General features: G+C 41.9%; 1 protein-coding gene across 1 annotated transcript in view; it reads left to right on the forward strand.

Annotated features, from left to right (window-relative positions):
• The window catches only part of ARHGAP26 (Rho GTPase activating protein 26), a 471565-nt gene that overhangs the window by 134118 nt on the left and 319309 nt on the right, over positions 1-18138 (forward strand). Inside the window, exons 8-11 of the mRNA XM_037739951.1 lie at positions 5655-5975; positions 7483-7612; positions 12225-12325; positions 17397-17491. Of these exons, the coding sequence (XP_037595879.1) occupies positions 5655-5975; positions 7483-7612; positions 12225-12325; positions 17397-17491 (647 nt within the window). The remainder of the gene's footprint in view (positions 1-5654; positions 5976-7482; positions 7613-12224; positions 12326-17396; positions 17492-18138) is intronic.

Genomic DNA, 18138 nt, shown 5'->3' on the forward strand with positions numbered 1-18138 from the left:
GAGTATTGCTCTGTCGCCAGGCTGGCGTATAGTGGCATGATCTTGGCTCACTGCAGCCTCTGCCTCCCTGATTAAAGTGATTCTCCTGCCTCAGCCTCCTGAGTAGCTGGGACTACAGGCATGCGCCACTATGCCCAGCTAATTTTTGTATTTTTAGTAGAGACGGGGTTTCACCATGTTGGCTAGGATGGTCTCGATCTCCTGACCTTGTGATCTGCCTGCCTTGGCCTCCCAGAGTGCTGGGATTATAGGCATGAGCCACTGTGCCTGGCCAAGAAAGGATAATTTTCTTAAGCAAATAAGAATAAAACTATAAGGATGCTACTGCTTCTTAAAGCAAAAACTTCCTGAGACACAGACACACTACAACAGAACACCAGGAAATTGAATGATAAATCTTTAGGGATTTCTTTTCTCAAAAAAGAAGGAAGGAAGAGGGAGAGGAGAGACAAAAGAAGGAGGAGGAGGGAAACGCATTTAGATCAGCAAAGCTATCCAGCTGAGCCCAGCCTAAGCTTGCTGAACCTCACAGATGTGTGAGAAGTAAACATCTATTGTATGAGGTTTTGTGGATACCGTTCAACAAAAGCCAACAGATATAATATCTGACTCACTAGGTACACTTACTGAGAGATCAAAGTGGATAGCACAATACTTACCTCAAAAAAGCTGGATGGCTCAGTCAGGAAAAAAAAAAAAAACATCAAAAGCAGGCAATTTTGGAATAATACTAATCAAAGTACACATAAAGATTATTAGAAATGCAGTGTTCTTTTTTGGCAAAAGCAAATAAAAATAATGCTAACGGCAAATTCTATGTGACAGCATTTGAATTCCTGGACTACCTGATTTTAAATCCCAGCATAGCCAATTACTGGCTGTGTGTTCTTGGGCAAGTTATTTCTCTGAGCGTTACGTTCCCCATGTGCAGAATGGGGATAGTAGTGTCACCTACTTTATACAGGTGCTATGAGGATTAACTGTTATCCATGTGAGGTGCTTAGAACAGAACCTGACTAGAACCCAGTGAAAAGCAAGTGTTTTTTACTTTATGAGAAAAACAGTGAAGTGCCAATATTATTAACAGGGCCTACCTGTTTTAATATAAACAGTTTTGGTAGATATAAAAGTATATGTTTACTGAGTACCATAGAAAATGCTGAAAACCCAGATGCTGCGACTGAGGGACTCAGCCTCACTGGGGGAAGCAAGATGTGTGTAGTAGAGAGCTAGCTAGGGTAGCGAGCAGTTCAGTGACAGCTTGGACAGGACGGATGCTATAGACGTGCCAGAGGGATTTAAGTGTATAACCATTGCAGTGTGCAGATGTTTTTCGGTTCATGCAGGGAGACACCTGGAGAGCTAATGAAAAGAAATTTTCAGTATGTTAGGACAAAGAGAAAGTAATAAGGATTTGCCCAACGTTAAACTAAATGTTGAGAGGCTGGAAAGAGGATTCAGATGTTTGGCCTTTACTTTTCTATAGAAGTTCTTGTCTCTGCACACCAGCTTCTAGGCAGGTCAGTGGCTTCAGAAGCTGGAGATTGGGAGAAGGTATTCATACAGTGAAAAAGCTACTGATGAGGTCAGCTATTCTCGGTGTTAGACATGCAAATTCTCAGGCTTCACTCTAGACCTGAAATTTAAGGGAGGGGCCAAGTAATCTGTAGTTTAGCAAACCTTCCAGGTGATTTAGCTGCACATTTCAGTTTGAGCCAGTGGCCTAGATTATACAAAGGAAGAACATGAAATAACAATTGATGATATTAGCTGAAACCATGTCATGTACTGTGCTAAGCACTTTACCTACAGCATGTCAGTCGAACCTTATAACATCTCTGAGGGTAAGTACTGTTTTTATCCCAATTTTCAGATGAAGAAATGGAAACAAATAAGTTTATTTACCTGTCCAAAGTCATATCTAGTAAATAGCAGAGCCGAAAGGGTCTGACTGTTCATCTCTGTGAAATAGCATTTGATTGCTTACAAGTGGAAAGGAAACCAGTAGGAAGTCTGTTGAACTAAATTGCTGGGGTGGCTATTTATATTTGATGAGTTGGTTGCAGCCAAGGGAATCTTCCAGTCAGTCAGTTAAGGGACCTCTATGCAAATTGACTGTGTTCATTTGTTTTTTGAAAGTAACTTCAAGTACCAGGATATTACTGACCTTCAGAAAAAGAAAGTTCTGGTGTTCCAAGGAATTAAAATCAGACTTCTGGGATCTAAACTATATGTGTATATATTTGCATTGGAAGCCTTAATTTTCTTGTCACAGCACTAAATATTGTTGAGATTTGGATTTCTGGTAATGAGATATTGACTCCATAAAGGTGAAACCACGTTCCCTCTGTTCCCTGAGTTTCTGTAATTGAAGGTTAGCTAGTGCAGCAGAGAACTCATTCTCCATATTCATTAGGCACTGCATCCTCGAGTTTTACATCCTGAATGTTTCTCGGTGCCATGTCTCTTCTTCTCCTTTCCCTCTGCGTCTATTCCATTGCAGATCTTCATTCTTTCCTTTGGACTTTGCATTCTGTCCTGGGCCTCCCCATTCTCCAGTCTGGCCATGACCAGAGTGCATCTTCTAACACATCAGTCTGATTCTCTCTCTCTCTCTCTTTCATCAAGAAGCTCCTGAAAGCACTCCTGTGCTAAGCCCATTAAGTGGATGATCTGAATTAATCTTCACTGCAACCCTGTGTAATAGTAAAAAGCACTGTTATCCCCCTGTCAAAGATGAGTTAAAGGGAGTTGTGTGACATAGCCAGCTCAGCTTTTCGTTACTCTGCTGGCTGCCTTTCCCTTTGTTGCCTGTGTGGATGACTCTTGGTAGCTGTATTAGTTTGTTAGGGCTGCTGTAACAAATTACCACAAATTGAGTGTCGTAGAGCAATAGAAATCTGTTGTCTTGCAGTTCTAAAGCCTAGAAGTTTGAAGTCAAGGTTTTGGCATGCTTCCTCTGAAACCTGCAGTGAAAGGCGACATCTTTTTCTCCTTCTGGCTTCTGTGGTTTGCGGTCATGTTTGCCATTCCATGGCTTATAGATGCCTCCCTCCAGTCCTTTATCCTCATGTGGCCATGCATATCTCTGTGTCAACATTTTCACCTTTTCTGAGGACACCAGCTATGGCATCCTTATAAAAGTACTAGGGCCCACCCTAATGTCCTCATTTAACTTGATTACCCATGTAAAGACACTATTTCCAAATAAAACCACCTTCAGAGGTATTAGCACTTCAACATATCTTTTTTGGGGGACCCAATTCAACTCATTAAAATAGGTCTCTTCTATGAATAGTGACAACCCAGAATGATGCAGCCAGCATTAACTTGGGCAATTAGATTTTTGCTTTTTAAAATTGAAAGAAATTAATTATAGGTATGTTGTCAGCTCGGAAGAAGGAATAGGTTTTGCTTATAGTTATTCTCTTAGGATAACAAGGATGGAGGAGGAGGCACAGGAAGGCAGGGAATGTCTTTCCTTTGTCAGGCTGTGATGTGGTTGCTCCGTGGACAGCTGACCCCTCTTATTTGATAACCAGGAGGGACTGCAGCAAGCTCTTCCTCCTTGTGTGTGGGTAGAAGCATTTCTTTGAAGCAGACAGCTCCCCCATCTCTAGAGTCCTGTGGGCTTCATCCTGCCCCCTAAGGAGTGAACTTTCACTTCCCACTTTGTATAGTTCAAAGGTTCATATAATGTGGGGGTGGGGGAGAGAAAAGGTGCTGTGAGGGGAGAAGCAAGGCGGAAGTGGGTCAAAAATAGCAGTATCTAAGGAGTCATTTCCCATAGAAAAATGGACAATCCAGGCAGGAGACCAAAGGAGGTGAAAAACAGTAAATATTAGTAACTCTCTGCCTTTGGGCAGCACTTGTGGCTATGCCCAGGTGGCATCTTAGCGAGCTGTTTGAGAATATTTAATTACCCTGAGCAAGAGAGGCTCTGTTTAAGAGAAGGATAAATCAGAGTTAATAGGAGGAACGACCTTGGAATTAGCTGCTTATCTTCTGCGTTATTCTCAAGTTGGGGGTGGTAGTGTACCTTGGAAAAGCACTGGGGTAGGGCATTCACAGACAGCAGGGAGGGCCGAGATAAGAAGAGGGAAGATAATTTTCATGGTGAATGCTGGGACTAGGTTTGGCAGAGGCGCCCCTTCTCGTCTATAGTTGGTGTCATTTAGAAGGAAAGGTATGGGTCTTCCTCTCAAAAAAGTATTTTGTATTGAGTGAGCCCAAAGCCTTTGGCTGCCTTTGAAGAAAAGCATTCATTATCAGTCTCCAGTGGCTCGATGGGGTTTAACGCTTATTCACTGATTTATGTTAAGGGTCGATATATGGTGCCAGTAGATAGCTTTATAGCCAGAGGACCCAGCAATGCCCGCTCTCCCACCACTCATGAGAGTCTAAGGGGATAGACTGGCTGGGGACAATGGCAATGGGAAGTTAAGGGCTATATTGTCATAATCTGGGTTTTATCTTCACAGTGCCCAGCTCTTTGATTAAACTGGGCTGGCCTGCCTGCTGAGCTTAGGTCTAGTGCTGTATACCTTTGTGCTTAGCATTCCTGCTGCAAACAAGGCAGAGTAGGGGGAGGGTGGGCGGGAAGAGATTCCTTGGCATCACATATTAGGGCTGCCACTCAGAAAAGGAGAGCTAGGTGAAAATAAGTGGGATGGGATTGTGTTTAATAAGTAAAGGTATGTTCATTTAGGGACTGAAAAATCTAAAGACAATAATGTAAAATAAAGCAAATGTGTCTTGGTATAATGTGGTACGGCAGGTCAGGGACGTCAGAGTGGACCCCTCAGACAATGTGTGTCAGCTTTGAGAAGCTGAAGTGAATGGGATATCTGTGGAGCTGAGCTTGTGACAGAGGTGAGGCGCTGGCCTTTCCTAAATCTTGTTCGGGCTTTTATTATAAACCTTTCTTCAGGTTGAAGTTTGGAACTGAGGGAAGATGTGTAGAACTTGAGAAGGGGCCAGGAAAGCATAACAACAGTGAGGTTTAGATGTAAACTCTGAGAGGAAGGACCACAGGAACGTTGTTTATTTAGTTTGGAGAAATTGAGGGCTGGCAGGGGCTCAGGGTGGGGACATTAATAGTTTTTAAGTATATGAAGGCATGTGGTGAGCATTGTGGTGAACAGATGTTTTCACCATTCACTAAAGACAAGGCTAAACAATGAAACGGGCTTACCTTTTAGCCTGAGGGATTTAATTGAGAATTTAGGGAAACCACCATAAGTGAAAATGTGGGAACATGGAAAGATTTTACTGAAGGAATCCATAGTGTTTTCTTTTGAGTAGTTGTGGGGAAAGCACAGAAACACACTTCAGTTGAAGTGTAATCTGGGTGATTTTCTTTGATTTGACTTTGTTTGTTAGACTGCAGACTCGGGACACCCCACTTCCTTTTCTCCCTTCATCTTCTGTGTGATAACCTGATACTACAAATGCACTTTTAGGAAACTGAGTCAGAACTCTGGTCTTTGGTTTCTGAGGAAATGATATTCTCAGGAGGTGGTAAGGCTCACAGGGCAAGGGCACAGGGGTTGGTGCCAAAGAGACCTGGTTTCAAGTTCTGGCTGCCACTTGCTGTGTGTTTTGGGGCAAGTTCTTAGCCTCTCTGAACCTGCTTCCTCATTATTAAAATGGGGATAACTGGAGTGCTTAGGTCATGGAATGTTGTGGGTATTCACTCAGACAGGGCATGGAAGGGCATAGTGCCTGGCACACAAGTGGTGCTCTTTAAATGTCAGCCATTATTATTCTTTATTTTAGACTTTAAACCAGTGTTGGGAGCTCAGCTACAGCTACATAATACCTCTTTGCAACCCGGTTATGTGACCTTTGCCTTTCTTCCTTCATTACAGCTGTTGGCCTTCCTGCAAGGACTCTTCACTTTCTATCACCATGGTTATGAACTGGCCAAGGATTTCGGCGACTTCAAGACACAGTTAACCATTAGCATACAGAACGTGAGTGGGCATAGGGACAGGCTTCCTTTATCAGGTTAAGGAAAAAACGAAGTATGGGCCTGATTGCCCATAGAAACCATCCATGTGAATTGGAACGTAGGTGAGGATGGGTCTTGCTTAGGTTCAGAGGGAAACTAGGGGCAGGTGTTTCTAGAGTGCTTGGTGGTTCTGAGTTAGACCATCATCCTCGTCTCCATTATTTCAAAGCCCTATTTATGTTCTCGGAAGTCCTGCTTCTGATTATGTTTCAAATCTGTAGCATCAGAGTCAGGATTTCCTTTGGCAGTGGGAATCCCAGCCCAGCCCAGCCTCCATTCTATGCATCTAGCTGCCTGGCTACATGAGACCGTGTGGAGTGTGTGTTCTGGGGATGGGGATGAAGATGGAGGTGGGGAACATATGCTGGCCTCCAGCTCAAAGGATGTGCTGTTGTCCAACTCTTAGGAAAGCTGGCAGGAAATCCAAGTCAGTGTGCTTCACTCCCAGTGTGGTCAGCATTCCCAGTTTTAAACACAGGACCTTTTGGTGCACAGGATCCTGTGTAGGGCTTTTTGGTGAGCAGTTACTGGGGTTCAAGCCCACTTTTTCACTGTGGGATTGGACCATGTTATTCTTCATGTTTTCTTTGTCTCTAGGTGATCTTGTGTCCATGTGGGTTGTACTGCATGGCTTTTAGAAGCCTGGAGCTTACATAGTAGTCTGTGTTGTCTCAGAGAATAGGAAGTTGTAAAATCTTGGAAAAGGTTTCACAAAGCATGGTTTCCCCTTAGGCCGGGTTCCTCAGAATGCAGGCTCTGAAATCAAGGTTGACATGCAGCGGGCTTGCTGGAGGTGGGGGCAGTGCTGGTGAAAACACCTGTGAGAGAGTGAGGGTACCTGGACTCGCAGAGGGGGGAAAGAGAACTGTGAAGCAGATGCAGCAGACATCCAGTGCTGGGGGCGGGGGCTCTGGAGCTGGGATGATCCTTCATAGTCGCCCTGAATATAAGCAAGGGGGCCCGGCTCTCGACCCCTTCTGCCTTTCCCCCGGCCTTGACTAGTCTTTGGGTGCAGGCCGGCCTTGAGTGAGGGAACTTCCTTTTAAGGAAGTACTCATCTGTGAGCCATCAGCAAGTAACATTCACGGCAGCTAGAGAAATGAATGCCTAGGTCCTTAAGTCATACAGGACCCTAGAGCATCTGAATCAGAATCACCTGGGTTGCTTATTGTAAAACATGCTTTTTGATGTCCAGAAGTCCTGAATTGATCTGTAGGAGTGAGGGCTGGGCATTTGCATTTTCTATAGATCCCTAAGTGATTTTGATGGTCACTAGAATTTGAGAGTCATTCTGGTATAGGACTTTAAGGCCAAAGTATACTTCTGATAAGTGAGTATTTGGCCAGTTCCTAGGGGGTTGAGTGTCCTTTATCTTGTTTTAGATCTAAGGATTCTATTAGGTTGATCTTCTGGATTGTTAAAATAGATACTTCATTTCTTTGATTTGAATAAAATTCCTTTCATCCTAGACAAGAAATCGCTTTGAAGGCACTAGATCAGAAGTGGAATCACTGATGAAAAAGATGAAGGAGAATCCCCTTGAGCACAAGACCATCAGTCCCTACACCATGGAGGGATATCTCTACGTGCAGGAGAAACGTGAGTGCTTTGACTAGCAACAGCTTGGGATGTACTCAAGCCTCTTACTTAGAAGTTGGAGGGTGTATCCAGCAGTGCCTGCCTTACTGTGAATAAATTCTTGAATAAACAAGAACAGTTTTATAGTTCATCTTTCCAAAGGGAAAGATGATGTCCACAGAATCTTATCTACCTTTGTTTTTCTTTGTGACTGTGAATTTCCTTGGGAACCTGCAATTTCTTGAGGCTCTGTGGTTGCTTTTCTCTTTCTAGTGTTATTCTACTCTTGAGGATCCTGTTCCCCTAGTACAGCTTTATATACCATACCCTGAGCATAGTGGCCTTGGAATGGTCTTCCATGCTAGGCCCCTGTTGTCTATCAGTGGTGTATCTTTTGGTAGACTTAATACTTGGTGATTCTGTTGTCATTTGACATTGTTTCAGCAAGGCCCAAACAATCATGCCTTAGCCCTTTCTCTCTTCTCCTCAACTCCTTTCATCCTAACACTTGAATTTTATGAAAAGTATAAACAAAGGCTCACTTGAAGGGACAGGAAGAAGGCTGGATATGATGGCTCATGCCTGTAATCCCAGCACTTTGGGAGTCTGAGGTGGGGAAATCACTTGAACTCAGGAGTTGAAGACCAGCCTGGGCAACATGGTAAAACTCTGTCTCTAAAAAAATACAGGCCGGGCGCGGTGGCTTAAGCCTGTAATCCCAGCACTTTGGGAGGCCGAGGCGGGTGGATCACGAGGTCGAGAGATTGAGACCATCCTGGTCAACATGGTGAAACCCCATCTCTACTAAAACTACAAAAAATTAGCTGGGCATGGTGGCGCGTGCCTGTAGTCCCAGCTACTCAGGAGGCTGAGGCAGGAGAATTGCTTGAACCCAGGAGGCGGAGGTTGCGGTGAGCCGAGATCGCGCCATTGCACTCCAGCCTGGGTAACAAGAGCGAAACTCTGTCTCAAAAAAAAAAAAAAAAAAAATTATCTAGATGTGGTGGTGTGCACCTGTGGTCCCAGCTACTTGGGAGGCTGAGGCAGGAGGATTTCTTACAGGGATGAGCCTGTTGAAATTTATGAGAGTTCGGGAGGTAGAGGCTGCAGTGAGCTGAGATCACTGCCACTGCACTCCAGTCTGGGTGATAGAGCAAGATCCTGCCTCTGAGAAAAAAACAAAACAAAGCAAAAAACCAAGAGAAGACTCATTACTCTGCTGAAGATGTCTAGGAAAGGAATGTCAGGTGCTGCTAACATGGACATTTTCGTGTTGACTCACAAGTTCATGTGTTACGCCTGGGGAAAGGCTTTTTGATAAGGCCCGTGTGTTTAGGGTAGCTCATCCAGACTTAATTCATGCATGCAATGCTAGGAATTAAAGAAAGTGAATGTTTGTTCTTTAATGCGTAATTCTTCTCCTAGTCTTCTACCCAGCTTTCTTGGAAGAGAACTTTGGTCTTTCCAGATTTTTGCTGGCTTTGTGTTCTTTCACGTCCTTTGCTTGATTTAGAGTTAGGCAGATGTCTTCATTCCTAATAGCTTCCTGATGGAATAGAATAGAAATACTTGGTTTCACTAAGTATTCTGTTTAGTAATTACTCAAAAATTTGCTTGGACTTAAGTTTACTGGTAACAGTGATGCTGCAGTGATGTTGGAGATATTAGCTGTGATGAGGATTATTTTCCTTATTCTTACAGGGATGAGCCTATTGAGGTTTATAAGAAATGTAACTACTTCAGCTGTATGTTTCATATATATCTGAATACAAAGTGACCCCCTTTTTGCCCAGTAAGAAGATCCCTGCAAAACGTTTTAGGTCTACTTGAAAATATACATTTTTAGGACTATAAAAATATAGTTCAGGCCAGGAGCAGTGGCTCATGCCTGTAATCCCAGCACTTTGGGAGGCCGAAGCGGGCGGATCACGAGGTCAAGAGATCAAGACCATCCTGGCCAACATGGTGAAACTCTGTCTCTCCTAAAAATACAAAAATTAGCTGGGCGTAGTGGCATGCACCTGTAGTCCTGGCTACTCGGGAGGCTGAGGCAGGAGAATCGCTTCTACCCGGGAGGCGGAGGTTGTAGTGAGCTGAGATCATGCCACTGCACTCCAGCCTGGAGACAGAGTGAGACTCCGTCTCAAAATAAAAATAAAAACATAGTTCAAAGTCTACCTATAATACTTAATTTGTTAATATATCATTGACTTACATATATAAAATCCGTGTTGCTTTTTTGCAGTCTCATATTACGTCCCACACTTTTATTCAGACACTTCACATGTTCTTTCAACATTAGTGTGTTGATTATCATGAGAACACTTTGTTCCCTAACACAGTCCAGAGCACATGGTGGGGATATAGCATTTTTTTTTTAATTTTAAATTTTTTATAGCTTGTTATTTTGAAATAATTTCAGGCATACGGAAAAGTTGCAAGAATGGTGTAAGGAACAACCATAAACCCTTTACCCAGTGCACCAATTTTTAACATTTAGCCACAATTGTGTTAGTCCTTCTCTCTCTCTGTGGCTGTGTGAGTATGCACATCATAGATGTGCATAAACACACATACACGCTTTTTTCTGAGCCATTTGAGAATATGGTTGCATATACCATGCTTCTTTACTTCAGTAGTGAGTATTTTCTAAGCACAAAATGTATTCTTTTAAGTAACCACATCTGTTAGGTTGATGCAAGAGTCATTGCGATTTTAGCCATCACTTTAAATGGCAAAACCACAATTACTCTTGCACCAAACTAATAATAAATTTAACATTGCTACAATATTTAATCTGAACTATAGCCCATGTTCCAATTTTACCACTTGTACCAATAATGGCCTTATAAAGCATGTTGTTGTTCTCCAGTACAGAACCTCATCCTGCATTTAGTTGTCATGACTTTAGTCTCCTTTAATCTGGAATATTTCCCCAGCTTTTCTTTGTCTTTCATGACATTGATGTTTTTGAACAACGTAGGCTAGTTCCTTTATACAGTTTTCTTCAGCATGGGTTTATCTGGTGTTTCTTATGATTAGACTTGGATTATGCATCCCTGTTCAAATCCTACATAAGTGTTCTTCTTTGGGGCCACATCTGGACACATGTGGTGTTGATCTGTCCCTCAGAGGTGATGCAAATTTTGATCACCCAGTCAAGGTATTGTCTTGTTTCTCCACTATATGGTCGCTATTTTCCCCTTGTAACTAATTAGCAATCCGAAGGTAACACCTTAAGGTCATGTAAATACCATTCTCCTTATCACACTTTACCTCCATACATTTAGCATCCATTAACCATCCTTGCCTGAGCTGATCTTTACTACGATGGTTGCAAAATGGTGACTTCTCAGTTCCACTAATCCCTCCACACTTAACAGTTGCCATTCAGTGTACTTACGCAAGGAAGAGTCATTCCTGCTCCTCTTTTTTCCCCCCTACCTCCCTTCCTGCTATCTCCATCCATCCATCCGTCCATCCATCCATTATCCATCTTTCCATTGTCAGTATGGATTTATGGGTTCCTATTTTATTCAAGAGGCTATAATTTATCACTGTCCTTATTTATCTTGATGCTCAAGTTGTCCAAGATACATTGCTTTGGAAATTTTGTGTTGTTTGATTGCTGGAATGTTTTCCCTTATCCATAAGAATACACTAAGATGGTTTGTATTTTCATTTGTCCTTGATGCCCCAGTGGAAATACTTACTGTACTGCTTTTTAAATTTACTAAAGGACATCTAATACTTGCAATCGGCAGTCATGCCATACCATTAATAATTATTAAATGTTTGCTAATTATCTTTATGTTTAAAAACAATTTTTAAACAATATTTGCTATGTGATCTCTATAAGCATCTAGAAGTAACATTGGTTGAAGTTCTTTGCAGGCTGACTAATGCCTTCTTATTGTAATAGTACTTTGTTGTTTCAAGTAATTTGCTCAGCACTGAGTAAAATCAGATACTTGGTCAGAACACGACTGTGTGGCACCTCCCTTGAGGTGACATACTAATCTTGAGGGACATACTTCTTAGAGGTTACATCTGGGTGTTGACAGTCACTTCCACTCTGCATCTCTGGTGTCTCTGAGGTCTCCTTGTCTGCTTTTCAGATCTTGAGTTCTGCCAAAGTAACTTAGGGGTTTGGAAGTAGGTCAGAACCCCTGATGTCTGTGCATAGAGTCACAGAGCAGCTGTGTGGGAAGCATGATGTCATTGCAACAGATGGGAATGGTCACAAGCTCTTGGAGGAGCCTTTCTGCGTTCTCTCCTTAATCATCTTACTTCTGCCTGGGAAGAGAGTGGAAACTTCAACTGGGGCTTGATGATGGGAACGTGGATTAATTTCCCCAGGGAACCTCTACTTTCCTTGTATTTTAAGACCCACTGGTTGTAGTAATAGTGGGAAACAGTCTTCTTTAGTCCCTGGGGGAAATGCCTGGGTTGGTTTCATTTGAGCCTGTGAGATCAAATTTCTGTCCATTCTAGCTGGTGTGGAGAATATATTACTCCTAAAACAGTTAAGGGTAAATGAGCATTATGAATTATGGGTTGTGGTTTTTCCAGCTCATGGCGTGTAGCATACAGTGGAATGTATAGATGCTTTATGGGAAATATTACCTTGCAGGTCACTTTGGAACTTCTTGGGTGAAGCACTACTGTACATATCAACGGGATTCCAAACAAATCACCATGGTACCATTTGACCAAAAGTCAGGAGGAAAAGGGGTGAGTTCATTTTTAAAGTTTTATGCTTACCTTGCTTGGCTAACATATAATGATTATAATGCACATAGAGAGTAACAGCTCCAGTGTTCCATTTATGTTTCATTATAAAATTAAAATTAATAATTTTAAACATTTTTATACAGTAGTTCCAGGAAGCCTAGGAGGCTGAAGAATCACTAAAACAAGATGATTACTCTTAGCTCTAAGTTATTTTAGGAACTACAATTAAGAAATATTTTTATATTTCACATATATACAATATCAGGTGTGTCAAATATTTTTATATGCTAAAAATTATTGGATGACCTCATCCTGTGAAACTGATTCAGTGCCATTCCCACTTGATACCTGGAGAGCTGCCAGCGGCAGTGTAGATGTCGTGGTTCCCTATTGCCGTATAACAGGTCACCCCAAAACCTAGCAACATTTAAAACAACAGCAATCATTTTAGTATTTCTCACCATTTCTGTGGGTCAAGAATTCAGGGGGCATTTGGATGGGTGGTTCAGGCTTGGGGTTTCTCATAAGGTACTAAGCAGATGGTAGCTAGGGCTGGAACAAGGAGGGTCTGGACAGCTCAAGCTGGTCAGATACAGCTGTCTTCTTCTCTCCCGTCTCCTTTTCTTCCCTTTTCCCTCTTTCTCTGCATACTCCCAGGGCCTCGGCACCTGGTCTCTCTCTATTAGCAGGTTTGAGCTTCCTCACAGTATGGTGGTCTCAGGGCAGTGAAAGGTTTTAGGAGTCAATGTTCTAAAAACTAAAGTGAGACTGCATTGCCTTTTCATGACTTAACCTCAGAAGTCATAGAGCCTTACTTTTCCCTATTTCTTGGTTAATATGACCACAGAAGCCCTCCCAGTTTCAATGGGGAAAGAGGTAGACCCTGGCTCTCCATGGGAGGGGTATCAAGGTCTCATTGTATGAAGAGCCTGTGGCATGGAAGATGATGTTGGCTATCTTTGGAAGAGACAGTTGGGCACATATGGCTCCCCGGTGTCCCTGCTGTTGGGCAGCTTCTTGAATGCTCCTAGTTCTTCCTTCCTCCCAGCTGTTGTGTCTCGCCTCCTGCTGGTCCATCTCCTCAGAGTGCTCCCATAGGCCACATGCGTTTCTGTGGAGGTAATCTTTTTGCTTTGCTCCTAATACTTTATTTTCTTCCTCTGATATTTTGCATTTCATTATGATAGGCCTAGCTTTGATTTTTTTCTTTTTTCATCTATTGCTTGGGAGTTTTTGGCTTTCCAGGATTTGAGATTTGGTCTCTTCCAATAACTCTGGAAAATTCTCACCAGTTATCACTTTGAATTTTGCCTCCTCCTCATTCTGTTATTTCCTTCTGGAGATATTTAAAGGTTTTCATAAAAATATTTACATGGTTCATCTCTTTGAGTCTCTGGACTATATTCTGAATAATTTCTCTTACTCTGTCTTAAGCTTAAGTAGTTTTTCATTTGTGTTTAATCTGTTGATAAATTAGACCAAGCATTCCACCTCGGTCCTCTCTGAAGTGCATTTTTATGCAACATGTTGAGTTTGTGTGTGTGTGTGTGTGTGTGGTGGGGGGAGCATTATATGGTGGGGGTTAGGAACACTGGCTTTGCTCTCACTGTGCCTGGGTCAGTGCTATTAGGTGCTGTTGTCATTACTGTTAGGTACTCAACCACGTTGTGCCCCATGTTTTCTTCTGCTTCCAGTTTTTCTTCCTGGCTTTCTTTTACTTAAGCCACAATAGAGAAGTTTATCAGCATCTCTGTTCCTTCCCTGAATCAAAGCAATAACAAAGCCCTTTTAATGTTTCTTGGCAGGGACAGGATTGATTTATAAATAATCTCAGGCAAACAGATGTTAAAATGTCATAAGGGAGAAATTACAGTTAGAAGGAATATTAAAAACCTATGTTACTAAGTGTCCCCTAGTTTTCATGAGAGTTGGGCCTGCTTTCCTTGGATTGAGCCTTAATCCCTTCCCAATTCTTAGTCCTTCTGGAAATCAACTTCACTGAAGTGTTCTCTCACACAGTCTATTTACGGGCTTTTTATCTTGGGCTTTCTCAGACCTTTAATGAAGAACTGTTTTGTATTTCCTCTATTCCTTTCTTATCACACTTGAAAGTGAAGGGTAGAAACCAATTAGAGTGCATGTTTGGTTCTCAAACTTTGGAGAGAGAATAGAAAGCATGTCATTGGGTAGTTAAGAGGTTTATGTGGATTTGTATATATAAATTTTTTGGAACAAATCCTGACACATAATGACTGCAATATTAGAACCTTGTTATTATAAGAATTAATTTTCCTAGTAATCCCTTACATTTATATTATGTTTTATATTTTTCTACATCCTTTTATTATTCCATATTATCCTGTTTGATCCAATTTTTCTCCTTTTACAAAGGAGGATATTGAGATTAGGAGAGATAATATGATTTCTAAGTCATTTAACTAACAAGTTACAGAGCTGCTGCTCACACCCTCTTTCCACAGTCTGAATCTCCTGATTCTGAAGTCATTATACTTTCCATGACATCACTGTTTCCTCAGTGTTAGGGTGAGGGAAATATGAGGACTGACTGTCTACTGGTGATGTCTTTTTGATTGTGCAGAGGAATCATGTGATGTTGTTGTATACATTTAAAAAAAATAGAGACTGAGTCTCACTATGTTGCCCAGGCTGGTCTCAGATACCTGGTCACCTCAGCCTTCAAAGTACTGGGATTACAGGTGTGATCTACCATGTCTGGCCTGTATACATATTTGAACAAAGCTCACCTAGGAGCTAGAGGTATATAGAACATAGATAAATAGATAAAATAAATATCTTTTAACCTAGATAATTGGGTGTTTTCCTAATATGCTTTGTCTCCACCTGTCATGTCTCCTCACTGTCCCTTTTATTTGGATCATTTTGCTTTCAAAGTACTCACTGAACAGACCTGGCTTCAGGTCTGGACTTGTGAGCAGATTTGCCACATCCTCCTGGAGACCAGAATCCATATGTGATAAAGAATTTCCCTGCATTCTATGCTCTGAGCTGGGGCACCTCTGCAGGTCTGGAGCAGCCCAAAACTAATCCTGTCCCTTCTTTTGATTCAAACCCTTCTTTATTTTCCTGCTGTTGTCAGGACACAAATGAGAATCCTGCATGGTCTAGCTGCTGCCCCTCCTCAAACCTTTCTTCTGTCCATTTTCCCTACTCTGGGCTTCTAGTCAACTGGCTGCCCTCCTGTTTCTCCAAGCCTCAGTAGACCCTGACCCCAGGGCCTGTCCACCTGCTCCATTCCCTCCTCCTTACTTCCTTATTTTATCTATGATTTCTTTTAGTTTCAGCTCTAGGAAGCTTTTCCTAACCTTTCTGACCAGGTCAGATCTCCTTAACTTAGGATTCTGTAGTACAACCTGATTCCTTTTTTAAAAATAGAATTTGTTGTGGTTATAACTTTTCATTTATTTGTTTAAGGGATGTCCATGTTCCCCACTTTTTAAAGCAATCAGAACAGACCATCTTCATAGATTTTTGCTTATATGGTATGGTCCTCCTTGGACCAGAATCTTAATCATCTTCTTTCTGCATGTATTTGATGGTCCTTTATGTTTCCATGTTCCCTACCATTTCTCTGGGACACCTCATGTAAGTTTTCCAAGTTGAAGCTGATCCATAGCCTTTAAATTGGATGTATAGTCAGGCATCGGCAAAGTTAGAATCTCTTACGTTCTGGTGTTTGCACTCAGATATTTTACAGATCAGAGAAAGAGCAGTTCTGTCTGAGAAATTAATGTTTGCTATTCAGTGGAAGACAATAGATGTAAGGCCTGTGAATATAAACTGTCTCCTCCTAGGTCTTCTGTGTTTTGTTTGCTATTCTGATATTAGTGGGTGGTTAAGTTTTACCTTATGTAGCCACACTTTCTGTGATTTCAACAAACTAGGCAAGCTTGCTAATTTCCCCCCTTAGTTTAGATAAAAAAAAGATTGACAGAGGCAGGAGAAACAGAAACCCTAACAAATTCCTAAGGACAGCAAGAAGAAACACAGCAACTTCTGTGTTTCTAGGCAATAAACTAGTGCTGTGAGATGAAATCGTTACATTGAATTGGATGATGGAATACTACTCAGCAATAAAAAGAAATAAGCTCGTGATATGCACAACAGTACGGATGAATAGCAAAGCAATTATGTTGAGTGAAAGAAGCCAGACAAAAAGAGCACATACGGTATAGTTCCATTTATATAAAATTATAGAATATGCAAACTGTAGGGGCAGAAAGCAGATTCAGCAATTGCTTGGGGATGTACTGGGAGGAGGGATGGATTGCCAGGGGATACAAGGAAACTTTTGGGGGTGATGGAATTGTTTGCTGGCTTGGTTGTTGTGATGTTGTTATGGGTGTATGTGACATCAAAATCTACAAATTGTACAGTTCAACATGTACAGCTTATATATTAATTATATGTCCGTAAAGTTGTTAAAATGTATTTATTAGCAGCTATTCTGTTCTAGGATCCAGTTGGGCTCAGGAGACAAGAGTAGGCAAAAACTGAGCTAGTCTCTGTTCTCTGGGGGCTTGTGGTCTAAGACATTATTGTATTTATCGCCTATATCAATGCACAGTTTCAGCTTTGGTCAGTGCTATGACAGAGGGAGAGGTATCTGGTGCTATGTGAGCACGTACTGGGGATATTTGTCCTGGTCCAGGAAGGTTTTCTTGAAGAAGTAATGATCGACCCAAGATCATAGAAGCCCAGAGTTGGGAGTAGACCATCTTCTTCTACACCTATCAAACCTGCAAATTAAGACAATGTCAGCACTCGTTTATCTACCATGGACTGATGCGGTGCCATCGTGATCCACCTGTACAGAAGATGTTTGGTTCCAGGTCTGACATGGTGTACAAGTGTAAGCTGCATGAGACGTTTTCCTGGAAGGGTTTATAATCATCCTTTCTCCACCTGTGGTCATGAATGCTCAGATCTGAGAAGACGAAATGATTGCTCCTGTTTACATGTCATGCGTGTCCTGGAGAGGAGTAGAGCTCCCATTCTAGCCTCATCTTGATGGTCTGTGTGTTCCCACTAGGGAGAAGATGAATCAGTTACCCTCAAATCCTGCACACGGCGGAAAACAGACTCCATTGAGAAGAGGTTTTGCTTTGATGTGGAAGCAGTAGACAGGTGAGTAGCTGGCATGCTTTTCTCAGGAGCAAGTAGAGCTGATGTTGCATTTCTTACTTTTTCTTTTCAGTCAAAGCTTTTCTGCTTTTTTTCCCTTCTCCCCCTCCCTCCTTCCTTTCCTTCTCCATCCCGTCATCTACGTCCAGGATGCTGGATCCAGCACCCTGGATTGCTAATTTGCAAGAATCATTAGAGCCTTCCAGTCTGTTGGGTGCAGCACTGCATCACGGGCTTGGTTTTGTTTTACTTTAATGTTAATGCTTTCATGCTCAGAAATGTGTGTTAGGTCTCCAGGAGGTTGAGCAGATGTTTAAAGAAAACTATTTAGCATGATTGTATCAGCTATCTGAATTTTTTTTCTTTTAACTTAAAAAGTTAGTATAATGATTCGAAAGGAATTGGAATGGAAGACATTTTTCTCAAATAAAAAAACAGCTTTTAGTTACATTTCACCTACTGATGTGTGTGCATGCCCAGGAAAGACACCAAATCACTTGCAAAATCACAATTTTTTGGAGAGAGAGCCGTGTGTTGTATTCCTCAAGATTTATAGAGTCTCTCATTAAGTTGTACCATTTCGTGGTGTTAAGCTAGTTTGACAACATTCCAATTCTTTAAGACACTTTACTTGGCAACAGGTTAATTCT

This window comes from Cebus imitator, unplaced genomic scaffold (genome assembly GCF_001604975.1).
Source record: "Cebus imitator isolate Cc_AM_T3 unplaced genomic scaffold, Cebus_imitator-1.0 Scaffold76, whole genome shotgun sequence".
In the NCBI taxonomy this organism is placed as follows: Eukaryota; Metazoa; Chordata; class Mammalia; order Primates; family Cebidae; genus Cebus; species Cebus imitator.